A 24,720-nucleotide genomic window follows, 5' to 3' on the forward strand; every position below is an offset into this window, starting at 1 on the left:
CTCGTCGTCGCAGTATCCTGCCTCTTGTTCTACATCCTCACAATGCCGACACTTTTGCAAGGCGCAGTCCAGAAAACGATATTCGCAACGCTCGTTGTCCTGGCATGTGCGGAAAAGCTGTGCTCCGTCATGAATCTGGTTTCTGTGGAAAAAGACTGGGTTAGTCGATCTGCTGGAAATGGTTTTCCGCTGACAAGATCCCGCAGTGCGTTGTGGTTGCAGGAAACAACCAGGCAGCCTTGCGCAGACTCAACGCACAAATGCGCCGCATCGACTTGCTTTGCAAGCTTCTTGGACCTCTCTTTATCGCTTCCGTGGATACTGCTTCGACTCGGGTCGCAATTATTGTCAATTTCGCGATGAATCTCCTCTCAGTTCCCATCGAGTATTTCGCCATCGCCCGGGTCTATCACGAGGTCCCGGCGCTTCAGGAGCCCAAAACAGCTGCAAGGTCAGAAGATTCACTCGAGCCCAAGCCGTTCCTCCGGCGAGCCTGGAACAGCCTCATGTACATGAGCACCAAGTCAGTGGCTGACTGTGGTCTCTATTTTCGTCATACGGTTTTCCTCCCTTCTGCTGCTGGTGCTTTGCTATATCTCACCGTGCTCAACTTTGGTGGTCAGATGGTCACTTTTCTCCTCGCTTCTGGCTACAAGTCGGGTGTGATAGGCGTTGCACGGACACTTAGTGTCAGCTTCGAAGTTCTTGCCACATGGTTCGCCCCTTGGCTCATCGCAAAGATCGGCCCTGTCAGAGCGGGCTTGTGGCTGAGCACATTGCAGGTCTTCCCCCTGATCGGGGGTACCATAGCATTCATTCTGCTGAAACCGTCCGCATTATCTGCCACAGCTCTTGTTGTGGGGACCATTGTTAGCCGTCTGGGGTTGAGAGGCTTTGATCTGTCCACTCAGCTTCTCGTTCAAGAGGTGAGTTTCTCCTGCGCTTTCCAACTAAAATGCTGACCATGTAGGCTGTTGAGGCTGAGTCACGTGGGGCATTCTCGACGGTTGAGGCTGCGTGGCAGAATATGTTCGAACTTCTCTCCTACATGGCGACACTCATATTTTCCCGCCCTGAATTGTTTGAATGGCCCGTTCTGATCTCCGTCGGTGCAGTGTCATGCGCTAGCTTGTTGTACCTTCGTTTCGCTTGGCGGCAAAGAGGTCATCTTATTCACACGGATGCGATTATGAGTGCCTGGCGATACACATCCCGGGCGTGGGAAGTGCGCCAAGCTGGTGCGCGCGATGCGAGATAGCGAAATCCGGCAAGATAACCAATGGCGCTTCTTATTAAATCGGGTCTTATTTTAACGAAGCGGAAGCGGAGTCTTGGGGGGTTGTTCAGCACTCCCCTGAGGAACCCCTTCACTAGAGGAAGCGCGGACGTTTCATCAGATGGATGCAGTCTGATTCATAGCACTGACGTCTCCATCGGAACTGAATCTACAGTGCAAAACGCACAATTTTTTTACAAGTTTCCAACTAATATTGCGGGCGCTTATTGTCAAAAACAGGTCTTCATGCAGCGGCCCCGGCGTGACACTCATCGCCTTTCTGTCCCAATCAGAGCGGTCCCGTGGATTATTAGATTTGAACTTTCGAACAATGTTGTAAAGTCTGAACAGCATTGAGGACCTCGGTGCAGGGTATCTGGTTCCTACTATTATTCTAAGAGCGTAACGCACAACAGATGGAAGGGTGTAAACGCTGGATGGCAACAACGAGATCTTGCGCTGTTGTTCTTCCAGCGTGTAGTCGCATATACATGTTGATCATATAGGCCCCCCCCCCCCCCTCTTAAACCCCTGGTAAGTACCATGAGTAGAAAAAGCCAACAATCTCGCTGCCGAGGGATCGACAAAGACCTAGACAAAGAACAGACACTAGTTGCGGTCATTTTCTCCTATACAGCAGACCCGATTCTTTAAAGAGGTCGATTCACAGTATTGCAATGGCGTTAGGCGGCGACGCCACGCCTCCGACCACGTACAGCGGGGCACTGGTGAAAAAGAAGGTCCATTTCTTCGCACCGTTACACACGACGGCGAGCTGCTCCAAGTTCCACAGCTCACCCAGGGGACAGCCCCAGTGCGCGAGAATCCATTCGTGCAGGTTGACGCCACCTTGAGTCCCGGGCACTTTCTTCCACAGGCTCGGACAACACTCAAACCCGACCGTGTCCCCCGCCAGCGCGGCGAAATGGCGGTTCCAAAGCCACCGCACCGTCTCCATGGACCTTTCCAGGCCGATATACGTGCCGGCGGAGAAGGTGGCGGCTCGCTCCTCGGGGGTGGCCTGGTCGTGCCACTCGATGAAGCCAAAGCGGATGATCAGAATGTCGCCGGTCCGAAATTGCACATTCTGGTATGCGGCCACGGCGTCCAGTTCGGCAACCGTCACGGCGAAGGACGTGTTGGGTGGTGCATAGGGCTGGCCGGTCTCCTGGCGCCAACGAGCATAATCTAGAAGGACCGCACGGCCGACGATGCCACCGCGCTCGACCCATTCTGTGAGAAGGCAGTAAGCATTTTATACGCCGCAATATCGAGGAGGGGTGCCTGTTGACACTAGGATATTGCGACAAACGTTCTGTGCATAGCAACGAGAATAAGGGGACTTACTGTGGATGCCATTCCTGTCGTGCCGTCCAGCTGCAATGTCGTCGTGGCTCACGCCGTTGTAGTACAGCGCGCTCTCCTGCAGCGCGATGTGCCGCAGTCCATCCCACTGAGAACTCGCCTGGGTGTTGAACCGGAGGGCGTCGTCGAACCCGTACTTGTCGTACCTCCCGCCCTGTTTGAGAGATATCACCTCGTGTTCGGGTTGTCGGCGTCCGGCAAGAGGCGGGAAGTGGTCCAGGGCCAAGTCGAGCGACACGGTTTTTCCGAGCTGGATCTCGTGTTTGGCTGCGATGATGGTCTCTGGCGTGAGTAGATTAAGTGCTGGGGTTCGCCTCACGTTTTAGTATCTAGACTCTAGTAGGCGGGCGGAAAAGGGTGAGGAAGTGAGAAATGCACACGGATATAGACCGACACTGACATACTTCCAAGTTGGTCGTCTTCTCCCCATAGGCCCCAGGCGTTACCTTGAGGCTGGCCTGGGACGGGAGGTAAGGAATCAAAGTCAGGGATGGATTGCATGGGTATCGTCTGGGCTCCTTTTTTTGCAAGTCTTGTTGTCGGATATTGAAGTCATTTTTACAAAATCAACACCAGTACACGACACAGAAGATTTCTTCGGCAGTCCCGCGGGATCTTTTGTTTCCGAAACAGTGGGAGCTGGGAGATGGTAGCTGGTGAGCTGAAGGACAAGTCCACAAGGCTGTCGGGCAGCCTCGTCAATCCCGAATCCCGTCGATGATTCCGAGGTCGACGAGGCTGCGATTCGCCGCCTCCGCGATTGTGGGACTGACTTCAACCAGCATTCCCGAAACCCAAGGACGTCCCTCATCCTCAATCCTACTCCCTTCTCTTTTGCAGGTCGCTTCTTGAAACCCTTGGGCAGTAGTTGCATTATCGCTCTATCTCGTCCTCTTAATGTGGCTAAGATATGGAGTCCTTCCAGAGCATCCCGTCACCCACCAATTGGCAGGATCCAACAGTCCCGCGACGACGAAAGTACGTCTCGCGTGCGTGGTGAGTCTCTTAGGGGCCCAAGTATTTTCTGTAAGCCACGTTCTCATCGCGGTATAGTCTCGACTGCTCTAGGCGCAAAGTCAAGGTATTTACTATCAAATCGCACGGCAACGTGCAACGTGCACCTGACCTGACCTGATCAGTGTAGTGGAGAACAGCCTTGCCATCATTGCCACGCGGCCAATGTCGAATGTGTCTATTCTGATACCAGGAAGCGACGAGCTATTCGCCGTAACAGACCTGATGCGGCTGCCGCTGCCAATGTCGCCGCCACTGTCCGCTCGCCTGTTGTGGTTGATGACCCTGCCAATGGACAACCGGCCACCATGGCTACGACCCAAACAGGCACACAGGATGACCAGTCGCCTGAAACCATAAGAGCCGAGATTGCTGCCATCATGGATCGGGTTGCCATGCTCGAACGAAGAGCCACCGAGTTGGAGAGCCCCGAGTCGGATATGACACCCAAACCAGACAGAGTCAACCTCGTCGCCAGCAAACATTCGTTTGGGGTCGACTTGCCACCCGAATCAGAAGACACACCATACCCAGACAGCCTCGCAACGTCCGTTACCGAAGATTCTTGTCGAGGCGGCTCGAGCTCCTTGGAAGCCATCGCAGCCCTGAACCGCATTCTCGGGGATGAGCCGCAACAGACACCGCCTCGATCCACGGCAACAGCACTCGCACGGTGTCCCTTTTCTGACACGGGGAGCTTTCCAGATTGTTGTAAAGCGGACATTCAACGGTGGGATCCACGACGAAAGCCTCAAGGCTTGGAGCTCATGCTGCAAGTGTGCAAGATCTTCTTCTCCAGCCAGAATCCACATTGTGAGCCATGTCACTGTCGTATCCAAAGAGACGAGATTGACTGATGATCGTATTCGACAGGTCCATGCCTCAATGAAGCGCAGTTTCTGGCGCAAATGGAGTTTTACCTCAATCGCGACACCACCTGGCACAATAATATGGATACGCTCCAGTTTGTGGCCTTGGTCAACCTCATCGTCGCCGAAGTCAAGATTCTCCACGAACATTGCGCCTCAACCGAAGAGACACCTCCAGGCTGGCAAGAGTTCCTCCGAGCAGACCATCTCCTACAACACGTCACTTGGCTGGGACGCGGAAACCTGGCGACCATCCAGATCCTGCTGATCAAGTGTACGTACCTGCAACACGCCGAGAAGCTGAATGCGGCGTACGACACCATCGGCACCGCCGTGCGACTGTGCTATCAGATCAACCTGCATGACCAGAACACGTGGCACAACCGCACCACCTTCGACGTCACCATGCGCCGGCGGATCTTCTGGTCTCTGTTCTATCTCGACCGAAGCGTCTCGTTAATGAGTGGGTTGCCGTACCTGATCAAGGATGTCGACGCCGTCGTCGACCTCCCACGATGTCTGGACGACCGCGAATTCAGCCCCAGCTGCCCAGCACCGGCAGAGAACCCCGAGTGCTCGCCCATCCCGTACCTCCGCAACATGATCGAGTGGGGGAAGCTCTCTTCCGAGATCTGGGACAATATGTTTTCCAAAAAGGCGCCGCGACCCGTCAGTCAGGACTTTATTGCGACCACCGACGCCCGGATTGTCTCGTTGAGCGCCAACTTGCCGGTCGGGCTGCAGTGGAATCCCGACGTGCTGGCGTCTTGGGACACGGACCGCCATCCTCTGTACCTTTTGCGCCAGCGAATTGTCCTCCATCTGGTAAGGAATATCCCCACACCCCCGTTCTAGTTAGCCTGAATCCATCTGACGCTCATCTACCTAGTTCATCAATCACTTGCGGATCCTCATACGGCAAGAAGAGTTGATCAGTCTCCAATACAGTCAGAAGGTCGCCGAGACGTCGCTGTCCCTGGCCGCCAGCTCCGTCCAAGCCATCCACGGCTACCACAAATCGCCCTGGCGCCGCGGCGTCGAGCGGTACTCGTCGGTGGTGTATCTGACCGTGGCCATCGTCCCGCTGATCTGCCTGATCATCAACAAGAACATCGCGGTCCACATCCGCGCCGCCGCGACCGAGTCGTTCAAGATCGCCCTCGCCATCCTCACCGACATCTCCGAGGGATTTGCCCTGGCGCGCCGCACGCTCCAGCGCCTCCGCCGCCTCATCGACGCGGCCAACAAGGTCGTGGCCGTCGACAGCGACGACCGGAACATGACGGATGCCGGTGGCGACGTTGGACCCACGGAGCTCCTGCCCAATGCCGTCGAGCCTCCCACCGCGTTGAACCTCTTCGACGAGACCCTCCTACTCGGCGGCGACCCGGGCATGGACGAGAGCTCCGACGACTTTCTCAGCGGGCTCCTGACCACCTTTGCGAGTGGAGATGGTTTTGATTATGCCGATTGTAATCTAGATGACCACCAGTATCGTTAGAAAAATTTGTCTCTCTGCCGCCCCCCAACGCCATCGGTCTAGACCAAGAGTTCCTCCTCGGCCCTAACTGCACGTTGCAGCCAGTGGAGACTGACTGCACGATGAATTGGAACTTGGAGAGAAAGCCACGGCTTTATATAATGCCTTTTCTTGACGTTTGGACTGTTTGGACTGTTTGGATCGTTTGTCGTTTGTCGTGCACGGTAGGTGCACAGTAGACACGCCCTCCCTGTTCCTTTTACCTTTGGTTCCGGATGGTCATTCTCTGTTCGTGATTTTTGCCTCTACCCTTGGATGCAGGTGGTGGGCCTTCCTTGTTCATGTTCTTTGTCGTTGTCGTTGGTTCTTGTTGTCTCTCGGACTGACTCTCGGTTCACCCGTCTCTCATACCTGGTCCCGCTTGGCAGTGTCTCAACAGGCAAACAGGCCGGCTCTTTCCGCTGTATACGACGAATCCTCTACGGATATCTAGTAAGTACTTCGAAGTAGGATGGAGACAACGTACATACCAGCGCGAATAGAGGTGCATTCACGCAGTGGAGCTCTACGGTAGATTTAGGTGTAGATGTATGTATGTATATCGCTCGTCCTCGTCGCTACTGAGCAGGGCTACTTACTTCCTAGGCCCCGTATATCCTGCGACATGTACATATATCTGTCGCTGGTCCTGCAGTTCTGTTGTGTTGTCCTACCAGAGCATCCACGCCCGTTCACATGTCCCGCTCCCGTCCTGTCCAGCATTGTGATTTCTGTAAGAAGTATTCGTCGGGAGACGACAGTCTGAACAAGAGAACAGAGACCGCGCCCGCGCCCTCGCCCGCGCCCTCGCCCTCGTCCTGGCCCGGCGGTCTATTGTCCTGGGTTTGATCTGGTGCTGGTATTGTCTAGTCTAGTCTGTAGTGAATGAATCTCGCGTCTTGGTTATCCATTCTCTACAACAACCATACAAATACACACAAGTTACTCTCAGGAAGACCTGTGCGGATTTACGTGGCACATACATAACGGACAGCAGTGAGAACGCCAGGGCCCATTCTCTCGCCCCAAAACGATGCCGTAACAAGCAAACCTTGTACCTTTTCCTTGCGACCTTTATCCCTTGTCCTTTTGCCCCTTTGTCCCCCCAGTCCGGCCATCGAGATGGGTTTCAATCCCTGGGTCCCAAACCGAAGACAAAGAGCGGGCTACATGGCCATGATCGCCGAGAACGGTATGTATTTCAAGACACTCCAGCATCCAGCATCCAGCAGCTGGCGACTCAGAAAAGTGCCACTGTCTATCCCGTCGTGTTGCTGTTCTGGTGTCTTTCATATCTGCACCTTGACTAAATGATGTGCTCTTCTATTGACAGGCAACTTTGGGGATATGTTCTGGGCCTCGAGTGTCCGTATTCGCCATCACAATCGCAGCCGCAACCGGATTCGCGAGAACGGGCTAGGTCCAGGTGCAGAGCCGGATACCTGGTCTCTGGACAACCATGCCGGGAGTGACGTCGGCGATGTGGTTGGGCTTAAGCGAGAGATTAAGCAGGAAGAAGGGAAGGAGATCAAGAAGGAAGAGGTCAAGATCGAGGTCAAGAGGGAGGATGGCGACGACGAGGAGAAACAGAAGCAGGTATTGGTAAAAGAAGAGGACACGAACACGGACATGGACATGGACGACGTGGCTGTAAAGATCAAGATCAAGGTGGAGGCAGAGGAAGAGGAGAAGAGATAGACGAAGGGACAACATCCTATCAAACGCACTCACTCGTCTCTTCCCGCGCTTCTCCCCCTGCTGAGGTACTGGGTTATTGGGCCACCTGACCAGAGAGGAGGCTGGTAGAAGCACAGGCGAGACTCGGACACCACCCCTTGTGAGTCGGTCTGCTCGAACAACAACCAAGCCGGCTGGACAGACACGACAGGACAAGCGAGGCTGCGAGGCTGCGAGCTACCAAGACAAAAAGGGGCGCCACAGAACGGACGGACGGTCCAGAACGCACGGGCCAGGCCAACACACCTAGATTAGATACTTCTTAAGTACAAATACCAAGAAAAGACTGACTGGTCGAACGAAGTAACTAACTACCTGTAATCTGGCCCACCCACCAAACAAGCTCACACAGATCCACCCTCGACCCTGGCTTGACCCTCTTGCCCACAAGAGAGTCTGATCCGTCCCTTGTCCCGTGCCATACTAGTGCATGCATGGCATGCATGACATGCATATACAAAATGTATCTATGTGTATGTGTATGTATGAGTCTATTGCCATGACGGACCACCACCTCCTCCAGCAGCTCCAGCTCCACAGCTCTCCTCCTCCCCTTGTAATCACGCCTTGACCTCCTCAGCCACGCCAATGGCCTCCTTGCCCGTGGTGGCGCCGGCAGTGGCCTCCTCGTCCGGCTGTGAAGTGCCCTTGGACACGCCATCTATCACAATGGTGTGGTCGTGCTCCTCTTGGACGTGCTTGGGGATCGTCACCTCGTCCTCGGTGAAGTACTTCGTCTCGTCGATGTGGTAGAGCGCCAGGTATCCCATCGCAATGACCCCGGCAGTGTAGAACGCAAATAGAGCACCGGATTCTTTCAAGAACGGCACGCCCATGCTGTCGACACCAAAGTCGATGGCTTCTCCGGCGGCCATGAATCCTCGGAAGACACCCTAAGTCATGGCAACGTTAGTCCTGGGGGGGATTTTTGATACCTTATAGATAGGGAGGGGGGGAGACACTCACGGCATTGTTGGCAGCCGCGCGGGGATTGTTGGTGAAACAGCCCAAAAAGTAGAGGATCATGTATTGGAACAGCGAGCACGACACCCAGTTCAGCATGAACAGCACAAAGATGGCCCCAAAGTCGGGGTCGTTCCAGTCCAAGGGAGGCGACGGCGGGTTGTTCCTGTCGTAGTTGCGCGTCCGCACCATCTCCCAGATGTAGGCGCCAATCACGGGGACGCCAGTAATGGCAAGGCCGATTTGGGCTCGGGTTCGTCGACGCACTTGAGATTCAGGTCCGTTAGTAGTCAACCATATAATAGAAGAAGAAGCGCAGAGGAGGTGTTTTCTGGTACAAGGCTGATGGTGAATGGATTGAGGTCCACTTACGCTTTTCGTTGTCAAGAAGCAACGTCAACAGCCAACCGCAGATGATCTGCAGCGTCACAGAGCAGAATCCCAGCAGACTGCGGGCGCGGAGACTGTTGCGGAAGGCATTGGCACTGCCGCCGTAGACGAGGAAGCATTCGCTGACGGCAAACGCAGGGATCTGCACCAGGTCAGTCGTCATTCACAGAGTATCTCGCGCGCAACGTACCATGACGAGCATTCGCCAATCCTTGAAAGCTTCGAGATTCCCCTTGAATTCGTCCCAGAAGGGCCGGGCTTTGACCACGGCAATGTTGGTCCCGTCGTCTCGCACCACCTTCTCCGGAGGCCGCAACAGAAACGCCAGCGCGCAGCCGACAAAGTCCATGACGATGAATACGATGTAGACCGCTGGGGGGACACCGTCACTGGTCGCCTAGTCTCGTGTCAGTATCGTGAGTGAAAATGAAGGTCGAACACGGTCGTGAGTACCTTGTTGTGATTGATGATGAGAGGGATCAGCCCGCCGATTGCAGCGCCGAGGGCCTGGAGGTTGATAGATATCGCCACGAACTTTCCACGTTCGTTCTCCTCGGAATACGACATGGACAGGTATCCGGAAGTCACGTAGATCAAACCCGCAGAGATCTGGAGCAACGCTTAGCAAGATTCATAGTCGCCAATACCTGGCTTTTTTTTCTTACACCAATCTGCGAATACCTGTTAGCTTAAATCCGGTCAAGACGGTGCGCCGAGCAATTGTGTCCATAGAGCAAACACTGGTGTGTAAGAGGCAGACTTACGCAGACAGCGGCAATAATAGGAAACGTCTCTTTGCCGTGCTGGTCAAAGTACCACAGACTCCCGACGTAGAGAATGTATCCGATAACACCAAACTATACAGGTTCGATTAGTATATCCTTCTTTCGACGACCGAGCCATCACGGGTAACGTACAAAGGCAGTCAAGGCAGGGCCGATCGTATTCAGAATAGTCCCCCCGAACCAGGCTGAGACGGCATACACGGCGCACAGAGTAGCATTGGCGATTTGGACGACCTCGAACGAGTTGGGTTTACCACCTCCGGCGCCCAGGAGGTTGAGAGCGGCATAAAGCCCTCCGGTCAGGCCGATGAGGATGCCACCGATGAAGTTTTGCCTGCGTGTCCGTCAGAACCAAGCATTGAATATGTGATACAGTACCAGGGGGGACTCACCAGTATGGGCTGTTAAGCCTGAGCCTGGGAATACCCAGACCGTAGGCCATGGTGTTTATAGAGAAGTGGCGAGATTGTGATGTCGGGAGGTTTGTAACTGAGTGAAGATGGAGGAAGAAAGACCAACAAACGACGACGATCGTGCAGCGAAGTCCCTGCTTTATGTTCAAGTCACTCTACATGGCTCACGTTGATCCTTCGTCCACCAACTTGGGGTTCCTTTAACGTCCGAGGCGGACCCCATAAGCCAGGTACAGATATTCTAGTGTCCCTGCGTGGCGTGAACCCCCGACTAGGTCTAGCAGGAAAGCATAGAGATTGGCCAGGAAACCAGGTTGAGCCTGGGATAGGACGGTCGAGGTAGAGACGTTATGCGTTAAGCATATAGAACCCACGAGCCGTGATCCGGGAGGCGATTTTCTCTGGCAATTTCACATTCGCCTGCCATGGTCGTCCACTCAGATGTATACCTAATCTATCGAATCGACCAAAGGGAACAAGGAGCCAGGGAGCCTCTCTTGCCACAAGCGGCCATTTCGCCAAGGTGGTTTTTGTTTTCTGTCTGATCGGGAGCCCGGAAAGGGCCAGTCTTATCTCTCCTTCCTGATCGGTTTGCTCTCTGCGAATGAGCGGGCGATTATCAATGGAATCCTTGAAAGGGAAATCCTGCATATGAGAAAGGGACACGCGGTGAAAGCACCTCCAACCCCCAGCCGCGTTTCTTTGTCCGGGTTCCACTCCTTGGTATGGGGGAAGCCGAGCCTGTCGGGAAACCAAGCCCTGCAGGTTTAGCTTAAATGGGCTTGATTAGCTTAATTTGTCGGACCAGTAGGAAGGAATGAGGAGAATAGTGGTGTTGGCCCTCGGGATAGACGACTATCTTCTCGCTTGCTTGTTTGAGCACCCATCTCGTATTCTGCACTTCATCTGCATTTTACTCGTATCTGGGCTCGAAATCTGTGCCCGTTGCACTAGATTGGCGGAAAGCGGCTGGAAGGAGCCTTGTGAGATAACAGGAGGCTTCATCTCGTCGCACGAGGTATCACGGTAGGGGAGAGAGAGACCCGAGTTCGTGGTTGAGATTGTCGATTCTCCTACCGGGGAGTCGCCGGCTCGGCGTGCGGGTGTTTCGAGGCTTTGACATGCTATCAACCCTAGCCCTGGTGATAAGGGCACGTGTGACGCGGGAGTTCGAGGAAAGTATCTTGAGTGTTGGGATGCATAATTGCAGCTGATGTCGTGGGCGTGGATGAAGAAGGAAATGAATGGAGATGAGGCCAAGTTTGAGTCTCTGAACCAACATGTGACACTCCCTTGCCACATACCCCTTTACTGAGGGTCTCAAGGCTCTGTTATGTACATGCGAAGAGAGAATCTTATGAGCAAGTAGATACGTATGTAGACAGACGACGCATTAATCGCCCAAATTCCAGCTTCACAAGTCGACGCCTCCATTCACCGTGACCCCCGGCAGCTCGCCATCCCTGAACTGTCTTGCCATTTCCTCAAATGTCACCCACTCCACGCCCTCGTGGCTGTTGATATACTCAATCAGCTCCTCCTGCATCAGGATCACCTGTGCTTTGCCCGTCACTTGAGGATGACAGGAGATGGGGAAGATGAACGAGTCGTATTCGCGATAGTAAAAGTCAAACTGTCGCTTCCACAGCTTCAGCACGACGTCCGGATCAACAAAGCCCTGCCCGACAATCTGGCCCACGTTGAGGGGCGGCCAGTCGTCCAGATGCCAGTTGGCGGGGATCTCGATGATCTTGGACGGCTGCAGCGCCGTCATGGGCTTCATCCAATGCTCGGCCTTCATCTTGAGGTTGATCTCGGTCACGCTGTTCTTGTGCGGGAGCCAGTACGGTTGACAGTCGTGGTGCATGTGCGAATGGTCGTAGAGGATCCCGGCCTCCTCGAGGATCTCGACCGTCTTGGCTGACGGCGTCCAGGCTGGCGCCGTCCATCCTCGGGGTTTCTTGCCCGTGAACTTGGTCATGACATCGATGCATTTAGCCAGAATGTCGCGTTCTTGTTCCTCAGAGACATCCGAGACAAACTCATGGGTGTAACCATGCATGCCACTTTGTTCTTTCGTGTCAGGACTCTATTGGAGACGTAAAACGAAAAGGTGTCTTGGGAAATCCTTACATTTCATGCCCAGCATCGCGGACTTTTGCCAGTTGCTCGGGAAAGGATTCGAGAGTATGGCAGGGCGTGAAAAAGGTCGCCTTGATATTGTACTTTTCAAAGAGCTTCAAGACACGATCAAGGCCGACCGTAGCACCAAACACACCACGAGACATGTTGGTCCTATCCGTGCAGCAACCTCCCTCGCGAGGCATCATCCAGGCGCTGACGGCATCGACGTCGAAACCGTAGCCACAAAGTACCTTTTTCCCCATGTCGAGTGTTATATGTGATCAGTCTTTATGTTAGGAACAGGTGGTTTCGAAATGAGGAAGTCAACAAAGGAGCTAAAGAGTATCTGTTCTCGATGCTTTAAATCGCCCAAGCACAAGTAGGTTCGCTCGTGTCTCAAAGATATCAGTATCGCCCAAACCCCAATTGGGACTATTCCTTCGGGCTATTACTTCTCTCCTGCCCAATCCGTCTTTGTGAGAGCGCCCCGAGGTAGACGCATTCCTGTTGATAATGGCGACCAGCGCGCCTAAACTCTAACCGAACGAGATCCCTGGAGCGAGTCGGGATGGGCTTGTCAAAGGACGTAAACACGTACAAAATATGCATAATTCCCCCTCATTCGGTGTCAATGGCACGTGGTGCAGAGTGGAGCCGATTAGGGCGACGCTCGTATTTTAATCTCTGGACCAAAGATGAAGAAGCCTTACAAAGACGTCGTGGTGGAGAAGGCCAAGGCACCTTTGTCTGAGCTAGGGACAACGTCAGCTCGCTTACATCTACAAGTATTGCTACGTAGGTCTGCAAGTCCTCGTAGATGCGGTCACTCTCCGGGCACCATCCCCCAGCGACCTTTAAAGACTGTGAAGCACTCAATGGAGAGAGACACAGAAAGTCTTCCATGTACACTTCCATCCCCTTCGGATCAATTTGGCCAGAATCCTCGACAGTTGACAGAGGCGAATCTATTCAAAGAGATAGACACAAGAAGTTGTATACCAGTGTTCATCGACCGATTGCGCCAATTTTCGGGTCTGCCGATAAAGCAGTTATCTTTGTCGGTGTCCTAGCGGCACTCCCCCTTCCTCCCAAGCAGAATGGCGCAGCGTTGCTCAAGCACATGCCTCACTGAAACAGGTTCACATGAATCAAGAGTAGGCTTTTGGTTGCTTTGGCAAAAGACTTGAAACGCTATCATATGGCCAGCACACCTTTTTCCCGTGATTCGGCGATTAAGATATTATGCCGATGATGTGGTTGGAGATAGGCGTTGGCGATCCTATCTTTGCACTCTGCGGTAGATCACCGCCACAATCTCAATTCCCTTCGCCCTGGGCCCACGTCGCCCTTCCGTCCCTTTTCTTCTATCAGCATGGTTGAATACACATGCACTTGGGTTGAAGTTCTGTGCGACCCCAAGAATCGAGTTTTTTTCTGGCCATCTTTGGCATTGCTTGCCTGCTGAGAAGTGAGTCCCCAAAATCAAAAACCTTTTGTGTCTCCGCCTGGACAAAGTCTAGGCGTCGCCGCGACAAATACTACTTGGCCCTTGCAGTACGAGCTCAGTTGAGCAGATTCGCCATTCCAGCCGCATCCGTTGTGAAAAGTTGGTGGTATTGGCCCTCCCAAGTCTCGCTCAACGGCGCATCCCCAAGATCCAGGCACTGAATGACAGGAAGAATGGCACAATTCCCCTCATGTGCATTGCCATAGCCAATTCCTCGGATCTGCTCCATTGTTATCGACCCCAAAGTCGACCCTAACAAATATACCACCCGCGATCGAGGCAGCCAGCCGAGTCTCCTTTCCACATTAAGAAGAAGTCCTATATCAGAGCCGACCGACCGACCGGCCCAGCGCATCGAGATACTTGCATACTTGGTTGATGATCTTTGCAGACTCTTCTGGCTAACTACCTAGCTAGCTAACGGGCCATGCAACCATGCATCGGGATTCCCAGGCCACCACCTCCACCGCTACGAAGGATCAAGAGCGTTAGGTTCCATTCATATGCAGAGCCGGATGGAATCTTCGAGCTGTCTGTCGAGGTGAGAGAGAGTGAGAAAGACTTTCATGATCAAAACAAAAAAAACACACACTATTGACACGGTTGAGAAGTGGGAGGCTGCAGATGTCAGAAATGTAAAATGTGCTTGCGAACAGGTCTTCTCCAAGATGGCATCGAGATACCTAGGTAGGTACATAGGCATGCATAGATATGTACCTGAGTAGGTAGGTATGGTACACACACACACACAGTGTCCAGCGTCAAACACAAAACAAACAAAGCCACATTTGCTGCCTTGTGAATCAATCAATCAATCAATCAGCTTCGGAGGGGCGGCGGTCATGACTCACGACTCACGCACGCTACTCGACGGAACAGAAATCGTCAATTAACTAGATGTCTCTGGGACGAATTTCTCCTCTAAACAGATAGATACGAGGCACCTCGTAATAATTATTACTCGGAAACGATCAAATCTTCGCAGCGAAAAGGGTGTGGGGTCAAATCTGGAAGACAAATCGACGCTAGCTATTTTGGGAATTCCGTGCAGGGGTGCCTCGGAATTCAACGTGTCCGGGATTCGGAATATCTTTCCAAGATTTCCCTGTGCTTGGAGAGCAAGAGGGTCACCGAGGGTTTATCCTCTGCCAGAGTAGCTTATCCTCGGTTCCCGTACCTGGTACGAATGAAGCTCCAAGATTCGGTTCGTGCAAAGGTCAACAGCTCCATCAAGATACCATAGCTAGGTCAATATTGAATGTTTTGTGGCCATTTCTCCCGACCGATATATATACGTTTCACGAGTGGCAGAGACCATTCGCTTTGAGCACACGCACCTAAAGATATTTGTGAATCGCTACTAGTGCAACCTCCCAATCACGCCTATAGCTTCCAGGTATTAACTAAGCTGCTTCATGTCAGTGAGTCATCTTCTTTCCTCAGCCCAGAGGAACGCCGATTATTAGATTCAAAGTCTTGTGCCCCCCAAAGGACCAGTGGGTGCTGTCCAAGTTCCCTCCTCTGGCCCGTCCTGATCGTATCTATGTCGTCCGACCATCAAACTCCTAGATCCAACTCTTTGATGCTCAGTCCAAGTATCGAGAGATTCCACCACTCTATCTGTTTGTTTGGTATAAAACATTCAGACGCTCAACGCCCGAGATTCTTTTGTGACGCATCAAATAATAACGCTTCTCGCTGGGTACCGTTGTGCCCCGAAACCCTGTATCGACAGACCTCAGCAAGGTCAAATGGCTGTAATACCGGAATAACCGTACATCTGTGTGTTGTTATGCATGACATGCCCAGGAGCAGGAGGCACATAATTGCCTTGGTACGGCGGATTCTGTGCTGAAAAATCGGCATTTTGGTACAATGGGTTGACAATGCCGCTAGGGTATTTGGCACGAGGGGGTGTTGCGTTGGGCGTGGCCGAAGTGCCTGAAGGTCTTGAGGGTGCGTAGTACGTAGAGGCCGAGCTCACGGTATCATAGTCTTGAGCATTACTGGTCCAGCCCCATTTCTCCCTCAGTTCATCGTGGATCGAGTCGACACGCCAGCCTGTTTCCTTTTTGATGCGGTCGAAGATCTGCAGCACCTCTTCCTGTTCCCGTCGGATGGTGAGGTTCTCGCCAGCCACGGCTAGACACCGAATAGAAGCTGATGCCACCCCTCGGTCTTTGACATGGGCCACAATGCCACAGATTTGTCGTGAATGGTGGAGCCTCATGTCCTGCATCTCCTCTGCCTTTTGTGGGTGCATGCTGGCCAAAGGATGAACTGAACCAAGCAGTGCCATGGCCGTATGATAGAATAACCTCGCGACGATGGTTGCCCTCTTGATGAACCACACTTCAGGGAACGCACTCTTGGATGCCGTCAACTGAGGTGGAACGTATGCAAGAGCATGCATTGTGGGTGGCACGCACTCATGCCAGCGGTCACAGAAGAACTTCAGGCCCAGCCACTGTTTGTTTCGCTGGTGCAAGCGCATCTGTTCTGCATGTACGCTGCTGTCGTTGTACCGCCGCTGAGCTTCTGATCTGAAATTGGTGATCTTGGATAATATCCATAACATTCTGTGTGCCCAATCTTCTTCGTGTCCGGGGACAAGCTGGGGGGTCATGGCAATGTCAATACCCCAAGTATCGGGATCCCACGCCACGGCCCAGTTGAAATGCAAGCAGCTAAACAGTTCCAGCCCGACATTCAACCAGAAACAAGCCGCCCCGATGCCCGTTGATGTGGCGTCCCACCGACACTCCTTGATGAGGGCACGGGCCCCGGCGATATGGTTCATGCGCTGCAGAGCTTTCTCCGACATGACTTCGTAGACATTGAGAATGGTGGCTGTAGTGGCGCACAGCACACTATCTCGATCTGGATTCTGTAGTGCCTTCAGCAGTAGTTGCGTTGCACTGTTGTAGTAGTTTAATGCATGCTCTTCTGGGTAGATTGGGTTGACCAACGTGAGGTGTCGGACCCCACAAGCCAACAGGGCATACTTCAACATGGGTTCCTTCAATGCTTGGAAGGGAATGAGACGTGAGAAGTGCTTCTCAGCGTCCATCGAGTCCATCCACAGGCCCACTTCTTCCACGTAGACTTGCATGTACAGGACCTCGTTCCGGTCCTCCAGGCGAGGGGAACCTTGTTCGTGGTCGATGGATGTAAGCATGGTCTGTTGGTGGTAAGACTGCCTCATTGCCTGAGTCGCATCTGTGTAAGCTCCCATGGTATTCGCTGTGTCATCATAAGCTTGTGCAGTGGAGTTGGAGTACATGGCTTGTGCCGTCTCGGGATAGGAATGAGAAAAGGATTGATGAGCTGAAAGCTGCTGGTGAGAGATGGTTTGAGCTGCAATCTGACTGTAGTCGTAGGTTACACTCGACACGTCCAATTTTTGCCGCTTGGGCTCCGGTTCAAGGGAGTGATATTTCTCGAGGCCTCCTTGATACTCAGACGCAATGTCGCGCGAGTCATCTTGGAAAGTGACCTTCCAGTCGCGCGTACGCGGGACTAGATACGGAGGCTGCTGGCAGTGGATGTCGATGAAGTTGAGGCGCACGCCGCGCTTACATTTTCGATTGGATTTGAGGCAATTCTGACAGTTGGGTAAGGCCTCATCGCACTTGAGGTGGCGTTCGCGGCACGTCAAACACCCAGTCCTTACCCGTTTCTGTTTCGCCGATTGGACGTTGTCCGACTTGGGTTGTGGAGGAGCCTCGAGCTCCGTCATGGAGCGAGGGCTGTTCTGGAGGGTCTGGGAGGACGGGGTCGATTTGGTCGACGAGTCTGAGGTCATGGAATACTGATGGTGAAGCGTAACATCTGTGCTTGCGTAGGGAGGGGTCAGGAGGGTGTACGCGGAGGAAAATGTCTTTCCGGGGACTGGGCCTGGAGATAGCTGCGATGTCTGTAACGACAGGTGATCGTGGTTTGCCACGGCGTAGGAGACGCCGGTGAAAGACCTGAGGTCAGCGGCTTCGAATTGACCTGAAGCCGCACGGGGCAGAAGAGAACAATGGTAGTTATTCGCCAGCTTGAACCGTTGGCCCAGCGGACATGGCCTAGAGTCGGAGTCGGTCAGAGTTGCGCCTGGCTGGGAATGCCGATTCTCAAAGATTCAGGACTCGTGTTCGTGTTTGTCAGGGCAGGTATTGGTTTGTATAGCGACAGTATGGTTGTGTGTTGATTGTAGGAGGGTAGTCTGTGGACTAATGTGGAAGTGATCTGTGTGGTCGGGGAAGTCAGTATATGAAACGTTCACGACATGGAAAACCAAGACTCGCGTAGACCGAGATTTGCAGGACCACGACTGTCGCCTGCAAACCGCACGGGGTTCTGGGAGGGGCGCAGGGTGTATACACACATCCCATCCTCCCTCCAGACGCAGCCTTCTTGTCCTGGCTCTTTTGCGACCGATGACGACACGCATGGCCAGCCCACCGTAACTCTTTTCATCTTCCACTCTTTCCTCACTCTTGATAAATGAGATGGAACTTACATTGGGTGCGCAACAGCTTGGTCAAAAGGGAAATTTGAAGCTCGGGACAGGCCGACGAAGGGCACCTTTTTAAGGAAACAAGATCTGACGAGGTGTTTTCTATAGGAGTTGGGGGTGGTTATGCTGGTGGTGGAGTGAGCGATGGTGGTAGTGGGGGGGAGCGGACATGTGGACAATTAAAGAAAGAAAAGGCGCGGGTCCAGACGTTTGATGGAAGATTCGATTCGAATTAGATGCGAGAGGTTTGTTGGAAGTATGAATCGAAATGCAACTTGGTACTGCCGTTGCCGTTGCTGGTGGTGGTGGTAGTAGTGGTAGTAGTAATGCTGCTGGCGCTGGTGCTGGTGTTGGCGCTGGAGGGTCATTTCGCTAGCTGATTCCGGGAGTTTGGCACGCAGGACAATTTAGGTTGTGGCTTTACATATTCATTCCTCTTTGCTTTTTTCCATTCTCGCCTGTTTTTTTTTTGGTTTCGTCTCGCAAAAAGAGAAACCGAAAACCTTAGCAGACGCCCATGCAGCAAATAATTGCTGGGGTGCTGGATCAGCTTAACTGAGACTCCGCCCTAGAAGATACGGAGAAGGCGATGGGGATCGGAAGTGTGATTGGATGGGAGCTGCGGCTTCAGCAGGGATCATCACCGAGGACCCTGGGCCCTTGTCTTCATTAGCTTAGGCACTTAGGCTAGTCCTGCTGCCCTCGAGAAAATCGACCAGGGGTGGAGCGAGGGAGGGATGGGGGCGATTGGGGGGACCTTCCAGGGCTGGGCTAGGTGTGGCTTCTAGCTAGTGGCCGGGTAGGTTAGTGGGCTCAGGCTTCGAGGCTGCCGGGGGAGGCCGATAAATCTACGACTTACATCGCAGTATGAGGTTCTCGTAGGTGACTAGTGGACACTTATGAGTAGCTGGGTAGTTTAGTGCCATGAGTGAGTGCTTTGAGTTGGTTTCGTCGTAGGCGTAAGGTACTCGTGCATACTTGGAGGGACTGTACCGAGTATCTATTACTCAGTGACTGACTGTGACACCCCGTCACTCGAGCGGGATTTTCAGGCGGGATTTTCGATCTTTCAGGCATTATGGGCGGCCAATGCCGTGGAAACCCCCTCATTACCGGGGCCTGATTTCTCTACTCAGGTTTGCATGGGCAGCTGAACAGTGCGCAATACTGACAATTGTTTGCTTCAGAGTTTGGAGTTTCTGGGTGATCGCCGTGGATGATTTGATTTCTGTTGGTTTCTGGCTTGGCGTCGACTAGGAGGTGAAAGGGAAATGATTTTCTGCTCTTCAGCACTTGCACCACCAGGTACATCATCATTACCACTATCACCCATCAAACAGATTTCAACATCATACGAGTGCGCTCTCATCCTCTCGTCCTCATCAATAACATCATCCGTCGCCCAACCTCCTCCACCTTGACCTCCACTTCCTCCACTTCCTCCGACTCGTTACACTTCGACCTCACCGAGATCTCGCCCTCTCAAAAACGCAATCAATGCGCCCTCGTCCGCCGTCACCTCTCGCGCACAAAATGGATCCTGGCTCGTGCAGTTCATCACATCAGAACGTTCTCGACCACGGCGTCCCCTGACGTCTGTGAATCTCATTTGGAAGGAATTAAGATGCACCTGTTTGGGGGTCGTGTCATCTGTCGAGCCCCAAATCGGCGAACAGGCCCCCTGCCTCTCGGGCTTCATTCGCTTGCTTTGCTGTTTTCATCCAACAACCCCGGGCACAGTCTCCGAGGTCAAGACTGAATCAGCCTATGACTACTCACGCATCGCTTCCGCTCGCTGCAGCTACCTCAGTCCCCCGGAGATCGGTTTGTGCTGCCAATCTGCAGGCCCATTCCACCTGCTTCCATCCAGCCCAGCTCCTTCGCCCTCGCTGCCTACTTGTAAAGCATTGTCCACATTCGTCCTCCTCTCTTTGCTCCGACCCAGTGTTAGTTTCTGCGCCCAAGAAACTCTAACCCTCAGTGGCCACTTGGCTACCCGGGGATGTTTTTTGCCCACGCCAAACAAAGTAGCCATGCGTGCCATGGCCCTGGCCGCCCTCGTCTAAGTTGCCCACATGTGCCAACTCTCCCCTTTCCCATCCCCTCACACCTGACAACCCCCCTGGCTGCCCCTCCTTTGGCCTTTTGCCAACCCAAGTACGAAGTCCCCATGGCCCAGAGTCTAGATTCATGTGCTGTGGCTTTTTCCAATTACCTAATTCGGCACCTCGTCTGCATACATCTTCCTCTCTGGGCCACTGCCCCGGCTGACCTTGCCTTCGGAGTGTCCGAACAAGCAACCCCTTGGACAGCCCTGGATCCCTCAGCCCGCTCGCCCAGACTTCCTCAGCCGAAAGTCACCTCGTTCTTTGAGATGATTGCTGGCCGGATCAAGACATAGTGTGGCTAGTGTGGCTTGCTCCCACGTGGCAATAGTGCATCGTAGTCGGTTTTCATGCGAGTGATGTGGTGGCTTAATCTGCCGCTGGCTGAGCTGAGACGCCTGGATGTGAATCTCGCCACTTCTGAAACCTTGCGATGCACCACGCATGAAATCCTTAGTCTGACGCCCGTAAATATAAGGTACCACGGTACATGGCACGTTCCGACAACCCTACGTGTACACAATCAGGGGTTAAACAATAGATCCCACAGAAGCCACATGGCCAGATATCCTTGTCAGACCCCTTCCCTCGTCCAAGACTCGTCTTTCTCGCTCGTGCGAGTCTCGCCATCCCATCTCGGTTGTTACAGTCTCACCATAACCCCCCTTACGCAACTTAAAACTCGGTCAACTCGCGTCGACTCAGTCCTTGCAGCAAGGACGGGCTGATGGCTCCGTTTCCCCTCGCTTCCAGAACGAATCGCCTCATGCATGAACGCACCCCCCGTCTAAGGTTCGTCCACGACTTCCACCCGTCCTCGTAGCGTGATCGTTAGCAAAAAAACGTGGCAGCCTCAACCAGACGGCCGGGTCACATCGCATCAACATCCCACAACCGGTTCCATCGCCCATGCGGGCCGTAAGTTTCTTTGTAAGAGGACAGGGGCCTGACCGTCCCGACTGATTGTTTTTCGGTGGACTCTAGACTTTTGGCAGGGGGGACACGTTTTACGTGAAGGCAGGTGATAGTTCAGTGGGTTCTGGTATTGTCGAGACCGGGTGCTAGGGTGTTTGCGCTGCTGTCAATATCACCTCCCGTGGAGCTGCTACGGATTTGGGACTGGGACTGGGGGCGGTGGTCAGTGGGCACTGGGTTCAGCGCGCAACTTACTACCTGAAACGCCTTTGCAGCTGAAAAAGCCAAGCGAACAACACACGGCTCACTCCGTAGTATACCCGAAATCCACATTCCAGAATCCGCAGCGACTTCGCCCGAATTCTTCTCGGGAACATTCGCAGCGCCATTATTGGACACTGGGGGTCCAGACAGTCCCTCTGGATTCCTCTTGAGTGGTCGGAATGATATTCTCCCGATCAAACCCCTCCTTCCCTCAAACTCCATCTGCCAAATTTTCATTTATATATTATAGCCACCGTTTTTACCCCCAAATGCTCCACACAAACCAGCCTGCTTGGCTAAGTGGTACAGCGTCTCACTCGTAGACTTTTCAGTCGTTAGAAATGAGAAGATCGCTGGTTCGATTCCAGCGTAGGTCCACCCATATTTACAATAGTATATATACCAGTCTCTAACAACTCAGCAGAGCAGGCAAAGCAAAAGACCCATTGGGTTTAGATTTTTGTCCCTTTTTTTTTCATCGAGATTTCTCATGTGTCACGCACAAGATCATTCGTTGTTGATAGTATGATTTGAGTCGGTGTGTTGTCTTTTGCTGCGTAGCTGAAATCTACGCGGAGCTTATCTGAGTGTACCTCGTATAGCTCGTCATATCTATTCCTTTGTGACATAATTGTTCTTCCTCTTCTTCTCATCCTTTTCTTCCCCCTCTCCTTGATTTTTCTGTTCCTTGCTGTTGGACTGGTTCGCTGTTGAGGTACTTATCCTGGAGTCCGTTCTGGTTCGACTTGTAATAATTCCAGATGACATTATTCCTTGAACGGCAGCGTGAAAAAGGCCGACCGATGACGCTATTATAAAGTGGAGTGTTTGACTAACTCCCACCCTCGCACCAAACCCGAGACAAGTTGAGGATCGGTCCCCACGAAGTGCCCAATCAAGAAGCATGAAAAGCGTTGTCAACATTATCAGTAGTTCTTCATTCGTAGTAATAGAAAGTGCTTTGTACTTCGTATATCCCGCGTAATGCTTTGAAACTGCCCGGTTTTTGCGTTGCTCGCCAGCCTGACCACTTGACCATCTCCGGAAGCGGTCAAAGACATTGCCATCTTTAAAAAAAGGAGATGGTGTCAAATCCGAGGTCAGACTGCACACTTTGCGAAATAACTGGCAGTCAGACCCTGGCAGACAGAATGCCTCCAAATACACCTCGTATCAAGTGCTCAATGACAATGTAGCGGGCGCTGTACTAGACCTTTCTGTTGACGCAGTTTCCTAGCCAGGTCATCCTCCTTTTCCAAAAGTGCGAATAGCTTCCATCAAGATTGACGGTGACTTTCAGGTCAACAGCGAACGACTCTTTACGTTGCCAAGAACATATTCAATGCAGTCAGACCATGTCAATTCAGACGGACACCCGGTGCATCAACCACATCGCACCTTCCCTTTGTGACTGAGGGATACATCAGCCTGCCGACTCTATGAATCTGAAATCCACGTTGCAATATCTAACCCAGTCTCAACCCCACCCAACTATGCCAACCTGAATGATCTCACGGCCTGCCCCGCCACCATGGAATCTGGCCCTGTAGTTCCTGCCTACATACTTCGAGGCCATGAAGCCGCCATCCATGCTCTTCACTTCTACGCTAGCAACGCCCTACTTGCCTCTGGAGACAGCGACGGGTGGATGGTCATATGGAGTCTCTCTTCCAAGCGACCCGTGGCGGTATTCAAGGCGCATGACGGGGGCATCCTGCAAATCAAGCACTGGACAACCAATCGATTAATAAGGTAAGCGGACAATGTCACATTCTCAGACGTTGACCATACTCCCCCGTGTAAGAAGAAATAGACCTTAGCTGACATTCAAAAAATATTGTGGTATCGAAATAACAAAGCCACGGGAGAGACCATAAACTCCGTGTCTGGCAGCTTCGTCAGGAAGATTTCGCAGGTTTCAGTACAAAATTGCCCAACGACTCGAATGATACCACATCAGAAGCAGTGGCATCAGCATCAACTCATCCTCAGCCATGGCTCCTTCATTCCTTGTCGGTCAACGCCCTCAACTTCTGCGCCTTCTCCATGTGCCATCAGGATCCACGACACCCTGCGAGCGAGGAACCTGCGCCTCAACTCATTGCCTCGCCCAACGGCCTAGACTCGGGTGGGATTGACATCTTCCAACTCCCATCGGAGAGACGGGTGTCGCAGATCCGGTCAGACACAGGCAGCCCAGCAGGGATGGTGATGGCTGTGTGCCTTTTTCACCAGACGACAGGACCAGACTCGCGACTCGTCCTTATATCGGGCTACGAGGATGGACGAATTGCGATCCATACCCATCAGGGGAATATGGGCGACCCAGATGGACCACCAGGGTGGCAGAAACTCACCAGCTGCGACAGAGCACACACACAGCCCATCCTGTCGCTCGCCACGCTCCCTTCCGATTCCAGAACACACTTTTTCACATCCGGCGCCGACTCGCTGATCTCCAAATTCTGCCTGCCTTCGTCTCTCGCCGATATGCACGCACAGGACCTGCAGAGCGAAAAGTGCATTAACACAAAACATTCTGGCCAGCAAGGGCTCAGCGTGCGCTCTGACGGCAAGATCTTTGCCACGGCAGGCTGGGACGGGCGCGTGCGCGTCTACTCGTGCAAGACGATGAAGGAATTAGCCGTACTGAAGTGGCACAAGGTGGGATGCTATTCGACCGCTTTCGCAGTCATCGATCCTGTCATTACTCGTGAGGCTGGTGGTGACGGGGGTAATGTTCTTTCTATTACTGCTTCACCTGCTAGTATGGGCGACGGGGCTATGTTGTCGACTTATACCGCTGCAAAAGATCTCACGAAACGCATGAGCGCGCTCGACACGATCAAACAGCAACGCGAAGAGAAAGCTCGACGGACACATTGGCTAGCTGCGGGCGGCAAAGACGGCAAAATTTCATTGTGGGATATCTACTAACAGTGCCTCTCCACTGCAATGTGGCACGCTCTC

The 24,720-nt window shown here is 53.0% G+C and overlaps 8 protein-coding genes and 1 non-coding gene across 9 annotated transcripts; 5 read left to right on the plus strand and 4 right to left on the minus strand.

Moving 5' to 3' along the window:
* Nucleotides 1–42: 42 nt before the first annotated feature.
* On the plus strand, nt 43–962 carry AYO21_00782 (hypothetical protein; the record flags this gene model as incomplete). Its single annotated transcript, XM_022650770.1, has 2 exons — nt 43–159; nt 207–962. 2 exons carry the CDS (start codon nt 43–45, stop codon nt 960–962), a joined length of 873 nt encoding a protein of 290 aa, XP_022516773.1.
* A 978-nt stretch (nt 963–1,940) lies between these two features.
* AYO21_00783 (hypothetical protein) lies at nt 1,941–3,142 on the minus strand (the record flags this gene model as incomplete). The annotated part of the gene is made up of 3 exons (XM_022650771.1): nt 1,941–2,509; nt 2,624–2,923; nt 3,046–3,142. The coding sequence occupies 3 exons, from the start codon at nt 3,140–3,142 to the stop codon at nt 1,941–1,943; spliced, it is 966 nt and encodes a 321-aa protein (XP_022516774.1).
* Nucleotides 3,143–3,551: 409 nt separating this feature from the next.
* On the plus strand, nt 3,552–6,025 carry AYO21_00784 (hypothetical protein; the record flags this gene model as incomplete). Its single annotated transcript, XM_022650772.1, has 5 exons — nt 3,552–3,637; nt 3,710–3,722; nt 3,781–4,468; nt 4,529–5,349; nt 5,414–6,025. The coding sequence occupies 5 exons, from the start codon at nt 3,552–3,554 to the stop codon at nt 6,023–6,025; spliced, it is 2,220 nt and encodes a 739-aa protein (XP_022516775.1).
* A 1,140-nt stretch (nt 6,026–7,165) lies between these two features.
* On the plus strand, nt 7,166–7,741 carry AYO21_00785 (hypothetical protein; the record flags this gene model as incomplete). The annotated part of the gene is made up of 2 exons (XM_022650773.1): nt 7,166–7,235; nt 7,377–7,741. 2 exons carry the CDS (start codon nt 7,166–7,168, stop codon nt 7,739–7,741), a joined length of 435 nt encoding a protein of 144 aa, XP_022516776.1.
* Nucleotides 7,742–8,340: 599 nt separating this feature from the next.
* Nucleotides 8,341–10,360, minus strand: AYO21_00786 (hypothetical protein; the record flags this gene model as incomplete). Its single annotated transcript, XM_022650774.1, has 9 exons — nt 8,341–8,673; nt 8,747–9,009; nt 9,116–9,275; nt 9,324–9,530; nt 9,587–9,742; nt 9,799–9,804; nt 9,898–9,990; nt 10,051–10,252; nt 10,311–10,360. The coding sequence occupies 9 exons, from the start codon at nt 10,358–10,360 to the stop codon at nt 8,341–8,343; spliced, it is 1,470 nt and encodes a 489-aa protein (XP_022516777.1).
* A 1,385-nt stretch (nt 10,361–11,745) lies between these two features.
* Nucleotides 11,746–12,619, minus strand: AYO21_00787 (hypothetical protein; the record flags this gene model as incomplete). The annotated part of the gene is made up of 2 exons (XM_022650775.1): nt 11,746–12,397; nt 12,465–12,619. 2 exons carry the CDS (start codon nt 12,617–12,619, stop codon nt 11,746–11,748), a joined length of 807 nt encoding a protein of 268 aa, XP_022516778.1.
* A 3,090-nt stretch (nt 12,620–15,709) lies between these two features.
* Nucleotides 15,710–17,767, minus strand: AYO21_00788 (hypothetical protein; the record flags this gene model as incomplete). Its single annotated transcript, XM_022650776.1, has 1 exon — nt 15,710–17,767. The coding sequence occupies one exon, from the start codon at nt 17,765–17,767 to the stop codon at nt 15,710–15,712; it is 2,058 nt and encodes a 685-aa protein (XP_022516779.1).
* Nucleotides 17,768–22,035: 4,268 nt separating this feature from the next.
* AYO21_00789 lies at nt 22,036–22,127 on the plus strand. The gene has a single exon. It is a non-coding gene; the product is annotated as a tRNA-Glu (tRNA).
* A 1,154-nt stretch (nt 22,128–23,281) lies between these two features.
* AYO21_00790 (hypothetical protein) lies at nt 23,282–24,687 on the plus strand (the record flags this gene model as incomplete). Its single annotated transcript, XM_022650777.1, has 2 exons — nt 23,282–23,502; nt 23,610–24,687. The coding sequence occupies 2 exons, from the start codon at nt 23,282–23,284 to the stop codon at nt 24,685–24,687; spliced, it is 1,299 nt and encodes a 432-aa protein (XP_022516780.1).
* Between the last annotated feature and the right edge of the window lie 33 nt (nt 24,688–24,720).

This window comes from Fonsecaea monophora (genome assembly GCF_001642475.1).
Source record: "Fonsecaea monophora strain CBS 269.37 chromosome Unknown Scaff3, whole genome shotgun sequence".
NCBI classification, from domain to species: domain Eukaryota; kingdom Fungi; phylum Ascomycota; class Eurotiomycetes; order Chaetothyriales; family Herpotrichiellaceae; genus Fonsecaea; species Fonsecaea monophora.